The 13,741-nt window shown below is 36.1% G+C and overlaps 1 protein-coding gene across 1 annotated transcript in view; it reads left to right on the top strand.

The window, feature by feature from the left end:
• Window positions 1-13,741, top strand: part of CEP89 (centrosomal protein 89) — a 158,278-nt gene that overhangs the window by 19,122 nt on the left and 125,415 nt on the right. Inside the window, 2 exon segments of the mRNA XM_020985037.2 lie at window positions 2,108-2,160; window positions 3,629-3,683. Of these exon segments, the coding sequence (XP_020840696.1) occupies window positions 2,108-2,160; window positions 3,629-3,683 (108 nt within the window).

The raw sequence follows: 13,741 nt of genomic DNA, 5'->3' as shown, positions 1-13,741 counted from the left end.
TGAATTTAGAGAGCTTCTAATTACAGTGGCAAGTCCCCAGTCAAACAGGTTCTTTCCAAGCATTGTGAGATACACTATACTCTTATTTTTCTGGTACAGAAGGAGAATTGAGGGCCCAAGATCACATCAAGCATAGCCATGGTAGTGATCAGAGCAGTGCCACAAAATCCTTAGAGACAAGATTAACCCCAGACAGTAAGCAGCTAACATCTGCCTGGACATGATCACTGGCATAAAGGATTATAGCTAAAGGAGCATGGGGCAGGAATTTATTTGATTGTGTATGTTTGTTAAAAGGTATTTCCAGGCTCCTCCGTCTTCACATCCACATAGCTGCCAAAATTATCTTCTTAAGGCAAGATCTGACCACTGCTCAAAACCCTCAGTGACTCCTTATTACTTCCAGGATAAAAGACAATCTTAGCCTGACATTTAAGTCTTTCCATAATCTGGCTCCAACTTATGTTTCTAGCCTTTTACTTCCTAACATGTGCTATGCTTTACGTAAGTTATTTCCCATGCCTAGAATGCACTCTCTTCTCATCTCATCTCTGTTTCTCAGAATTCTTATCTTCCTTCAAAGGATCAGCTTAGATGACACCTCCTTCTTGATGCCATGCAGAACCTTCTTTGTTATTCCCAGGTGGTAGTGCACTCCCTTTCCTTAAATTTCTTTGACTTTACTTAGCTGTATTCATGGTACATTGTAAGCTCTTTCATAGTAGGTATTGATCTGCTTTTTTCTTTGTATTCACTAAGCTTAGCGCCCTGCCTTTAGAAATATACCTTTAGAAAAGTTTCTTTGAAGCTTAAATAAATTGAATTGAAAAAATACATCTGTAAGAAATCCACATATTAGGGATTATATAGTAGGGGGATTTCTACCTTCATAATGGGTTAAACTAGATGGTTCTGAAAATTCCATTTAATTCTGAAAGTCTAAGACTGACAACTGGGACAGCTAGGTGACTCAGTGGATGGACTGCTGGGCTTGGAGTTAAGGCCTGAGTTCAAATCCTGTTTCAGACACATATTAGCTATGTGACTCTGGGCAAATCACTTAATCTCTCTTTGACTCAGTTTTCTCAACTGCAAAATGAGGATAATAATAGCACCTACCTCCCAGGGCACATGTTAAAGGGACATATAAACACTAGCTGTTATTATTGTTGTTATTACCTAAGGTTTCAAAATAATTACCATTATTTTTATTATTACCTAAGGTCTCAGATTGTTTGTTTTGGGACACTATGAAGACAAATCATGTGCTAGTCCTTAGAGATGCGAAGGAACAGTTTACATTAACTCCTAAAGACGGTAGTTCATTGATGGGGTAATCAAGAATTTTCTAAGTGAACCTGAGATCATGATTATTTCAAATTAATATTTAGAAAAAACAGAAGAATTGACTTGTAATTAATTTCTCAAATACGGATTTAAAGAGTGGGTTAGAAACAAACATTAAATTCAAAAACAAGAAAGTCTGTAGGATCTTTGTACAGTTATTGTTAAATCTAAAATATGAAATAAGTCCAATTTTAATATGATGTAAGAGGCATCATAAGGCAGTGTAGAGAGCATTTGACAGGACTGTCATCCCATGTTAGCCACTAAATAGCTATGTGACCTTGAACAAGTCCTTTCCTTTATCTGGTACTCGCTTTTCTCATTCATAAAATTGAGATGATTAAACTATATTATCTGTAAGATTCTATGATTCTGTGACTTATTTTCAGTATTTTTCTTATGTTATCAGTTTAAATGAATAAGAGGCAGTGTAACAGTGGTTAGGGTGCTTGACTTGGGGTCAAGACCTCTGCTCATATATTGTCTTTTACAATATGTCTTTCTTTTGTGACCCTGCTTAAATCACTAAACTTCTGTGTACCTTAGGCAACTCAATGGACCTATCCACTAGGTCATAGATGAGTTAACTTTTGCACTGGTGGAAAGAGTTCCCATTTTGAGAGTTCTCTATCATATTTCTTACAGCCTTTACTGAATTAGCATCAGTTAAATTAAATATGTTAAAGAAGTACTACCAACTTTGTGGATATATGATTTGGTGTTGTTTTATGACAGTAAAATTTATTTGTTGTTTTTAAAGGTTCTGTTTTATTTTCTTTATCACAAGGTAAACATCCTCTTCAGAATTTAAAGGTAAGATTATTATATAAATCATTTTTAAAGTTGTTACTTAACTTCCTACCATAACCATTAGATGCCTCTTATGGCTTGAATGTATGACTGATATTAGAGAGTCTGATTTCACTGCCTTCATAACACTAAGAAATTCAGTTTTCTTTAATTTTCATGATGGAAAACAAATATTTCAGATTAGAAATGGTTGACTCAGTCTACATGATAAATATATAGCTCTAATGATAATTGTAATTTCCAAATCTGGAAGTGTTTCTAACTGTCATTTACTCAGCAATACTTACCACATGCTACTGTTATCTTTAAATGAGTTTATTTCTCATAAATCCTTTTTTAGGAAAAACTAGGAGCATAATACCATTCCAAAGAAGATTATTAATGAAAAATATTATTAAAATTCCAAAGTTTCTACTTACTAGTTGTTGATCCTGTTTTAAATGCAGTGAGACAAGAATTTCTCTATTACGTTCTGTTCCAAGCATTTTGAAAAAAAAAACATTTCATCACCATTTTTTGAGTTGCTTCTTCCTTCAGTATTTCAAAAGAGAGACAATTTCGTTGGTATGGCTGATGCAGATTTCAACTTCTTACACCTTGCTAAAGGTGAATTATTTTGGACAAAAATATTAATTACCTGGTGACCAATCTTTTGGTAGTGGGCTTCTTGGCACTTAGTTTTGTTGGTCTTCATACAGCAATCTTTGGCCAGCTCATGCTCAAAGCCCTCCCAGTTTGGTAGCACTTTCCAGAGCTTGTACCCACAGCCTCCGAGACCCTAGGGTCACCTGCATGACATGTAGAGACATCTGATTAAGATCTTAGAGGCTCAATTTTTGAGCATTCGCATGAAATATTGTACTTCTGTAAAGATGACATTTTGCATCTCTGTTTTATAGTTTACAGCAAATAATGAAATATTTAGCTTAAAAATATAACCCCTGGAGAATTAAAGTTTTTTCTTGAAGAACCACTTACGTTTTGGTTTGAGTACGCAACTACTTGACTGACTCATAGAAGTAAGAAGAAAACTCTGAAAACTTGACTTGTACTCCCTTTATACTAACAGGAAAATCCCTTTTTATGGTCAGGGATTCTTTTATCAGAAATATGGCATATTAAAGTTGTTTTTTTGTTGTTGTTGTTTTTTTGCTTTTAGGCAATTGGGGTTAAGTGACTTGCCCAGGGTCACACAGCTAGTAAGTGTCAAGTGTTTGATCTGAGGCCAGATTTGAACTCAGATCCTCCCGACTTCAGGGCCGGTGCTCTATCCACTGTGCCACCTAGCTGCCCCTCCATATTAAAGTTCTCAAAGCTAAAATTAACTATTAGCAATAGAATAAGAGTAAAAGAAGTTGGGTCCTAATATATGTGGTAAATAATGAACTTTATGTTTTGATGATTATGCTTCTTTGCCTTTTGTGGAAGAAATTAAGATTTTATATATAATGGTTTACTCTTTTCCCCTCAGGATGAAAAACTATCTGCTGAAAATGTAATTTTTGAAAAACCTCCCCCATCTCCAGGTAATTGCCACTTGAGTATTAATATGATTGCAAATCCTATACTTAAAAATCTATAAGAATAATCTCAATTAGCCCAAAGTAAGATTTTTTTTTATTATTTTATGTTTCTGTGCCCAGAACTTCCTACGAATAGAATATGGTAGCAAGGGTTGGTATGACTCTTATCATAGTCAAGAAAGATAGTATTTACATGTAGGGTGTGCTCCAATTCTAGGTGTCCAGGATAAATATCTAGAGCCACTTTGTGGGGAGTTACTTTCTGCAACTCAGTTTGGGATTTTTGGTTCTTGTGCCAGATTTTTGTGTCATATCATAAATCTGAAAATACTGTTGACATCTTTAAAAATAACACCAGAGGTTATGTGCAGTTCTTTCAGTGAACAGTTATTCATTTAGGTGATGTGACTAGTATTTCATGGTGTAGTGGCTCCTGTTTGTAGTTGATACTTTGCTAATTGCCTTAAGACCTATAATTCTGCAGAGCCTCCTAAATAAGGTCTAAAATTACTCAGAAGGGTTTGACCTAACAGTTGTACAGTAAAAGCCAAGTGAATGAAGAATGCTTATTATCTAGACCGTGATATGCATGTAGTTGGGTAGAGAGTGCATAGAGTTGGTCCGTTAGTATCTTGGACAGGTCCTACAGATGAAAATGACTTGGACCCAGAATTGAATAGGTTATATTGCTTTTGGGAAATTGCTTATTATTTTCAATGACTCTGGGTTTCTCCTTGAAACAAAATCCTATTTTTTTTTAAACACTAGATTCTTCTGGTAATGCTATATGGAAGACTTTGAGTACTAAGATACTACATTGTCCAAAGAATCAAATGTTCAGATCACCTAAAGGTTAATGGAAAGATGGTGGGCATAAATAGCAGTATATTAGGGATGATAAGCTGCACACTTAAAGCAACATAAAATTTATTATCAGATTGTTATATGACTGGAAAAGGAGGTGGGCTAATTATGTAGGAAGAGCATGAATTAACATTAATAGATGGATAATTAATGTGCTGCATTGGAAGCTGTAAAATGTTGAAATATAGGGAAAGGCCCTAACACTGTACGTGGGCCCCGATACAGGATTTATGGGAGAATATGGCCAAAAGTCACAATGGATGAGGAAATGGATGGGTTGTTATCTATCTATCTATATTTTTTTGGCTAGGCAGTGGGTTTAAGTGACTTGCTCAGGGTCACACAGCTAGTGTTATCTATATTCTTGAGAGAGAGTATCCAAATTAATGAGACCACAGACGCACTGAAGTAATTATTAGTATTTGAGAACAAAAGTATTGGCTTCATAGTTTTGAAAATATTATTTCAAAACATTTAAAAATTCTGTACTTGCATTAAAAAAATTGAGATGTTTTTCTGTCATCCTGTTTGGAGGCAACTCAAGAATTAGCTAATCAGATAAACATAGGATAGGTAACCCAAACATAAAATCTTAAATGAAAACAACTACATAGTAAATTGTTTTCTAAAAAATGAACTACCATTTATTTACAAATCTTCATGGAAATAGACTTTAAAAACCTATAAAAATGTACATATGGTCTCAACTTTCAAATGACTTGTGTTCCAAAAGTTTGTTTCAGAGTCCTATGTCAGAATTCTGGGATGCGAGCAAATTGACAAATAAGGCAAAACATGAGAATAGTCGGTGTTGAAAAGGTTGTGGAAAGAAAGGCACAGTATTATATTGGTGGAGCTGTGAATTAGTGCAACCATTTTGGAAAACAATTTGCAGTTATGCAAATAAAGTGACTAAAATGTCCATATACTTTGACCCATATATTGTGGTGCTAGGCATATATCCTAGCTGATCATTGATAAGAAAGGCCCCATATACACCAAAATATTTATAATAGCACATTTTGGATTCCATTAAAGGGCCACATCCATGGACCTAGAGGGCCACATGTGGCCTCTAGGCTGCAGGTTCCCCACTCCTGGTTTAGAGGAAAATAAAATTAGCTCCTTATAAGGAATCAAAAAATGGGAGTTTCCATTAATTTAAGATTGGCTAAACTAATTATGGTATATATAAATGTGATGGAATACCATTGTGCTGTAAGAAATGATGAAATGGATGGTTTCAAAGAAATTTGGGGCTCAGTGGATAGAGCTCCAGCTTTGGAGTCAGGAGAACCTGAGTTCAAATCCAGCTTCAGACACTTGACACTTAATAGCTGTGTGACTCTGGGCAAGTCACTTAACCTCAATTGCCTCACCAAAAACAAACAAACAAAAAAAAAACAAGCAAAAATAGAGAAACCTGGGAAGGCCTGTGTGAACTGATGCAGGGTAAGGTGAATAGAATCAGAGGAATAATTTATATATAGCAATATGGTATAGACAAACAACTTTGAAAATTATAAATTCTGAAAATCATGATGGCTAACAGTGATTCCAGAGGACTAATTATTAAACATGCTACCCACTTCCTGATAATGAGGTGTAGGACTCAAATTTTAGAATGAGACGTATATGTATTTTTAGACATGGCCAGTGCAGATATTTTAGCTTGAGTATACATGTTTGTAATCTGGGGTTTTATTTTCTTTCATTCTGAGTTGGGGAGAGAAAGTAGGAGGGAGAGAAAGTGAATTTTTGCTGATTGGAAAAAAAGTAATTGAAAGAATGATGAGTGAAAAAAAGCTGTTGGTTTAGCAATTAAATGATCTTTAGTAATTATAGGAAGAGAAGTTTCACTTAAGTGATGTTTTTGTAAGCAGTTAGTGAGAGCAGAGGCTGTGGCAGCAGATAGTACAGACAGCATTTTTTTGAATTGGAAAGAGAGGAGAGATACAGGCTCATCACTTGCAGTAATTGTATGACCAAGCAAGGCTTTTTAACATAGGAAAAAAACCTAAGCATGGGCTTAGGGTGACAGGGAATTGAGAGGGTGGGCAATAGAGAATAAGACAACATGTAGAGAGTTTGAAAATTAGAGTGGAGAGAAAATGATTATAGGGGCAATCTGCTGGAGGAGATGGAAGGGGATGAGATTAAGGTTGCAAGTAGAAAATGGCTTTTGTGAGGATAACAATCATTCTTCATTAGTGACTTGAGTAAGGGAAGAGAGAATTGGGGATGATTTCAAGGGATTGTGAAGAATAGAGTAGGAAAGCTGAGAGAGCTGCTGAGAAAGGATTCTTCTCAGTAAGGTATGAAGGTAGGTCTCCTGCTGAGCAGTAAGGAAGCTTGAGGACAAAAGAGAAAGTTTGGAACAGATGTATGGAGTAAGAGAAAATCAGAGAGAAGTAAAAGTATTGTCTTGCTGCATCAAAGACCCAGTTGAGATTAGGTAACACAGCTTTGTAATGGAGTTAGTATGGTTTTGTGTTTACTTCTAGTGCTGTTCAACGACACATGAATAAGTAATCTACTTTAGGTCAAAGTTGGCAAAGGCATTCTCATATAGATGAAATCACAGGTCTAGATCAAAAGAAAAAAGTTATAAATAACTTAAATTCTAAGAATAAAATGAAATAACATATCCTATTTGTCACTTAAGTGTTACTTTCAGCATCTGTACTTTATGTGATTTCATTTATGGAGTGGTCCTCATAATAGTGAAGATTACAACCAATTCATGCTTTCTATCTTTAATTTTTTTCAAATACAATAATGAATATGGAATAACATTGTCTCCTTGTAATTTGGTAACCCATTCCCAATGTTCACTTAATAAGCACATTTCATCTTGATTCCCAGATGCCCCATATAGTTGTCTGGTTCCTGGAAACATCTTCCCTTGGAAATTCTGGAATAAGCCACATTCTCAGGGCAGCTCTGAAGAATGATCTTCCTAGTAGAACCGTTTCTCTGGTTCCAAGTCACTTGCAGAAATTCCTAGGTAATTCTGCTAAGATCTACCAGTAATAAGATTCGGTACAATTTAGTACAATCTCCTAAATTTGCTTTTCTAGTGACTAGTTCATGTAGTGAAAACTTTCTCAAAACTTATGGATCTAACCCTATTAACAAGAAAGCTATAAAAACAACAAATTAGGAACCTATAATTCACCTGAAAGCTCAGAGAATTTAACTTATTTTTTCAGTCTTTTCCCATATTCTACCTGATGTGGACAATGTCATCCACAGGCTGAAGGAAAAGGGCCTGACTTGGAAAATGAGCCCTCTCATACATCATACAGAAACTTAAAAATAGGGGAAAAAGGACATGATTTAAAATTATTTACAATCATTAATACAATTTTATATATAAAAACTTTAATCCAGTTTTGAGAACTTCTTACTAAAACATACTCAAGCTTGTATTTCCTATTAGACACATTCAAAAGCCAATTGAATACATACATACATACATGTATCTTATTTCTTAGATTTCTAACATTCTAATCTTATTGCTTTCTCGAATTTTCTACTTCATTAAATTAAAAAAAAGTTGACATCTTTGTGTTCTCCTTTTCGAGGAGATGTGTGTATACACACATACACACACACACACACACATATACATATATATAAAATCTTCATATCATTTTGAAGGAATGAAGTACTTTAAGGACCTAATCTTATACATGAATATAACTGTTAGCAAAGGGATGAGAAACCTACAAACTCATTTACCTCGTTGCATAGGATGTGGAGTTGACCATGAATACAGATTAAAAATAGTTAAGATCTTTCATACTTGTGTCCTACTTTAACTCATATGTTTTAATATTAATCTATTAATTAATAGATTTAGTATAGCAATGATGAAACTTCCATTATTTACCTGTCCTGATTATAGAAATTTGCTATAAAAAGGAAAAGGAGGAACATGGTTATGACAATATCAAGACTGTTCCCTCAAGGGCACAGATCTGTGTCAAATCCATAATGGGAAATGTCCCTTAGCTCTGTTTGATTCCAGGCAAGAGTCGAAGTTAATAGCCAATCCCATCGCAAAATTCCACATTATTCACAAGGTGTCTTAGTTAGGCTTAGAATTAACCAGGTGGGAAAATTTTTTGTTAAGAAAGGAAATAGCATGATGGGAAACTGAGTTGAGGCACCATTGCCTATGCAAGGTTGTCACCTCAGTTTTTCCCACGCACAGACAGCTACCTATGCCAGTTCTTACACTGCCTTTCCTTTTAGCAGCACATGGCATTCCCTTTGAATGGTAGATTATTGGCTTCATGACAGTTCAGCAATTATAACTGAAATAAAAGCTTGACGTTGCTCTCAGTGTCAAATTACAGTCCCAAGAGATTTTGCCTCAAATAGCAAAATTTCACACACCACAGCTTAGGCCTAAGTGGTTATTTTTTTTCTCATGCCTCAGTAACAGTTAGCAATGAGCAAATATAAGGACATTTCATTTGTCTTTCATTTTAAAATTAAGAATAATCACATTGTGGAGTTTCACACATACAGTGAATTCAAAATCCCAGCAAATGCAGACTAGGATAAATTTCTGAACTAACATATCCAGATTGCTGATTAACCCTAAGGAAAAATGAAATCTTTCAATCTAAGGCCTACTGTTAATAAATTGGCTAAAAAATATAAATTCATTAAATTTTATTTATATTTTCATAATTTCATAAGTGATAGCCAAATAATCAATCCATTTCAGAACAAAATATGTTCCTTTAAATATTTAAGTTTTTGCAGCAGAGCCAAATGGCAGAATAAAAGCAGGCACTCTCTTGAGCTCTCCCCCAAACCCCTCCAAATACTTGTAAAAAATGATTCTAAACAAATTCTAGAGCAACAGAACCCACAAAAAGAGTGAAACAAATTTCCAGCCCAAGACATCCTGGATGGTTGATGGGAAAGGTCTGTTATACCAGGCTGGGAGAGGAGCACAGTTCAGTGTGGGCCGCACAGGCAAAGATCGAGGTCCAGCAAATCTAGAGTAGGCCTCAGGAGACTGAATCAAGGGGAGCTGTGGCGATTTCCAGACTTCTCAACCCACAAACACCAAAGACAGCTTAGAAGGTCAGTGGGAAAGGTCTGTTGGACCTGGGTGAGAGAGTAGCACAGGCCAGCCCTGGCCCTAGTGTTGCCCCAGGGTGGCACCACAACGGCAGTGGCTGTTTACTGAGCTCTTGACCCACAGGTGGTGGGTTGTGCCAGCCACTGTTCTAAGTGCTCATTATTTAATTATTTATTATTTTAATTATATTTAATTATATTATTATATATTTAGTATACTTATATATTATATTTAATTATATTATTATAATTTATTATTAATTAATTTTTCTGTCACTTGATCCTCACCACAACCCTGGGAGGTGGGTGCTTTATTATCCCCTTTACAAATTAGGAAGCTGGATAAGTAGAGGTGAAGTATCTTGCTAATACCTTTCTGAGACTAGATTTGAACTCAGGTTTTCCTGATCATGTGTTTTCCCAGTATATTGCCTTAATGCCAGATAGCAAATGTATTTTATACTAAGTTCTGATTTACCACAATTATCTCAGTAGGAGAACACTTCAACCAAATTAAATCAGGATTTATAATGACTAAGGGCAATGTTCAAAAATCTGAATTTTCCCAAGGGCCATTCACTGCCAGCATCTCAAATTCCACTGTTTTCAGTTATCTCATGTTCAAAAAAAATTATAGTGGTCTCACCTCCCTGTAACCTTTTTTTTTGTTGTTGTTCCTTTAAAATTGCCCAGTAAGCCATAGCAGTTCCTTTGTGTCCTTAAGAACCCCAGCTGGATACTTTAAGAGGATGGATGAAGTGCACACCTTACATTTTGTTGAAGTGCCTACTATTCTTTTCAGTTTTAATACCAGGAAGCCCAAAGGGAAGAATAGGGAAGGGCTTCACATGGCAGGCTCACAAGATTCTAAGGCTTAGGATACACCCTTTTTATGGTTCCCCAGGGACAGAGTACTCTGTCTGAAATTGCTGATAGGCATTTCTATAAAAGTTTCTCAAATCCTTCTACTGCTTCCAGGACCCATTCCTTTCCATTTTTTTTTTGTTGGTTCCCTTGATATTCTTGATGTTTTGTTCCTCCAGATGAATTTTGTTAATGTTTTTTCAAGCTTTGTAAAATAATCCCTTAGCAGTTGGATTCGTATGGCACTGAATAATAAGTTAACTTAATTTAGGTAGTATTGTCATTTTTATTATGTTAATTAAGCCTAACCATCAGCAATTAAAAATTTTCACCTTATTTAGGATTTGTGGGAAGAATGTTTTTTAATTGTGTTTGAATAATTCATTTATGTGCCTTCAAAGGTAGACTCTAAAGTATTTTATATTGTCTTTAGTTATTTTAAGGGCATTTGTGGGGTGCAGTGAATAGAGTGCTGTGCCTGGAGTCAGGAAGACTCCTCTTCCCGAGTTCAAATGTGACCTCAGACACTTAATTAGCTGTGTGACCCTGAGGAAGCCAGGTAATCCTGTTTGCCTCTGTTTCCTCATTTGTAAAATGAGCTGGAGAAGGAAATGGCAGACCATTCCAGTATCTGCCAAGAAAACCCCAAATAGGGTCACAAAGAGTCAGACATGACTGAAAACAACTGAATAACAAGAGGTTTTTTAAATAGAATTTTTCTGTGTCTTCCTGCTGAATTTTTATTGGTAATATGCAGAAATGCTGAAGATAGGTATGGGTTTATTTTGTAGCCTGCAATGTGACTGAGATTGTTAACTTTTTAGCAATTAGTTTTTTAGTTGATCCTCTAAGGTTTTCTAAGTAAACCATTATATAATCTGCAAAAAGTGATAGTTTTGTTTCCTCTTTGTCTGTAGTCTTCAGTTTCTTTTTCTTGTCTTATTGCTATTGCTAGCATTTCTAATAAAACATTAAATAGTAATGGAGATAATAGCCATTCTTGCGTCATCCCTGATCTTATTGCAAAGGCTTCTAGTTGGTTTTAGATAGATACTACTTCTTTTAAGGAAAGTTCCATTTATTGTTTTGTTTTTTCTAATTAAATTTTTTATTATCCCATTTTATTATTATTATTATTATTTTTAATTTTTAACATGTGTTTTTAAAACTTTGGGTTCCAAATTTTCTCCCTTCCTCCCTCCCCACCCATCCTCATTGAAAAGGCATGATTCTTGATACAGGTTATAGATGTGTAGTCATGCAAAGCACTTCCATAGTAGTCATGTTGTGGAAAACTAAGTATATTTCCCTTCATCCTATCCTACCCCCATTTATTCTGTTCTCTCTTTTGACCCTGTCCCTCCTCAGAAGTGTTTGCTTTTGATCATCCCCTCCCCGAATCTGCCCTCCCCTCTATCAACCCCGTAGCTCTCTTGTCCCCTTCCCCCCTTATTTTCCTATAGGGTAAGATAGATTTCCATACCCCATTGTGTATGTTATTTCCTCCTTAAGCCAAATCCTATGAGAATAAGATTTACTCATTCCCTCTCACCTTCCCCCTCTTCCCCTCCACTGTAAAAGCCTTTTCTTGTCTCTTTCATGTGAGATAATTTACCCCATTCTACTTCTCCCTTTCTCCTTCTCCTAGTATAATCCTCTCTCACCCCTTAATTTTATTTTCCAGATGTCACCCCTTCATCTTCAACTCACCCTGTGCCCTTTATCTGTTATATATACATATAATTTTTTCCTTCCTACTACCCTACTACTGTGCCTTTTACCAAGCTGTTAATTCTCTTTTCATATCTTTCATAGCTCTTACTTCTTCTACCATCTTTTCTGTACTGCGTTCATTTTGTTTTTAAAATAATTTTTTCTTTTGGTTTTTAATTTAAAAAAAATTTTATTTTAGGAATTCTTGTTGGTATGGTGTCCAACGTGCATTTTTCCTTGAGGCTTTGCTTATAAATGTTTTCAAGTCATTCTCTTCTGTGTTTGTGTCTTAGTCTTCCCTATTACTTAGTAGCACTTTATAGTGAGGTTTGGTTTTTTTGTTTTCTCATTCTTCTGGACTCCTTCTTGACTTTGGACTCTGTGTTAGTGTTGGGCTTTGCTCTTTCTTAGTGGAGCCATCTGGCCTGAGCTTCTGTCCTTTCATGTCCTGCTCTTTTCCTAGCTTAGTCTGGAGGTCTGCAAATTTTCAGTCCCCTCAAAGTAGTGTGATCTAGGGAGAAGTCTATTGCCTTCCTGGTCTGAACTCTAAGTTCCTGACCCAGGTTTGGGTCTTTTGGCTTGTGGGGTGGTTTAATATCAGTGGACTGCTGCTGGACTCAGTCACTGTAGCTCACTCAGAGAGGGCTTCTGCAGGTTCTTCAGTGAACCAGAACTTAATAATTGGTAACAGTTCTGCCAGATGGCACTCATTCCCACACCCAATGCTTATTCAGGGATCCCTGTAAATTTTTACTCCAGTCCTTCCTACCCTGATACTTTGTCTCAGCCTCTTTTCCCTCCCTATGTATGCTCCCCACCACTGTCTGTGTATGGGTATTCCTGGCCAACTTCCATGCCTGGTGTCTGCAGCCCTCTCTTTCCCCTATCTCCTCTGGGTGGAAAAAATCACTCATACTGATTTTTTCTTGGCTTTCCTGATCAGAATTCTGTCATGCATTTTATGCATTGTGGAGGAGGTATGCTCCTCAGGGTAGGTAAAAATGCTTCCTCTTGGGTCTGCTAGGTGGCGCAGTGGATAGAGCACTGATTTGGGGTCAGGAGGACCTAAGTTCAAATGTAACCTCAAGACATTTAACACTTACTAGCTGTGTGACCCTGGGCAAGTCACTTAACTCTGATTGCCTCACCAAAAAAAAGAAAGTTTCCTCTTTCATCACCATCTTGATTCCACCTCTCCATTCTTTCTCATTCTGTGGAAGTATTGTCCTTAATCCACCATAAAAACAAAACTCTCAAAATGAAGTTAGTATCGTGATATGTTATTTTCAAAGAAAAAGTGGCCAAGAGAATGTCAGTACCTAAACACTTATGATTTAGATTGTAGTAGTGGCCATGCTAATCTTGTTATAGGTCAGCTTGCTATCTCCAAACCAGAAAGTGAAGGAACAGAGCAAAAGGGGTCTTCCCTAGTAATAGGACCACTATCCACTGTGCCATTTAACTGCCCTATTAGTAATGATTATATTTTTAGTTTTATCTCTGGTTTCATTGGTGTT

The sequence above is a fragment of the Phascolarctos cinereus genome, unplaced genomic scaffold, assembly GCF_003287225.1.
Source record: "Phascolarctos cinereus isolate Bilbo 61053 unplaced genomic scaffold, phaCin_HiC Scaffold_2;HRSCAF=192, whole genome shotgun sequence".
In the NCBI taxonomy this organism is placed as follows: Eukaryota; Metazoa; Chordata; class Mammalia; order Diprotodontia; family Phascolarctidae; genus Phascolarctos; species Phascolarctos cinereus.
This window is presented reverse-complemented; position numbering and strand designations above follow the sequence as displayed.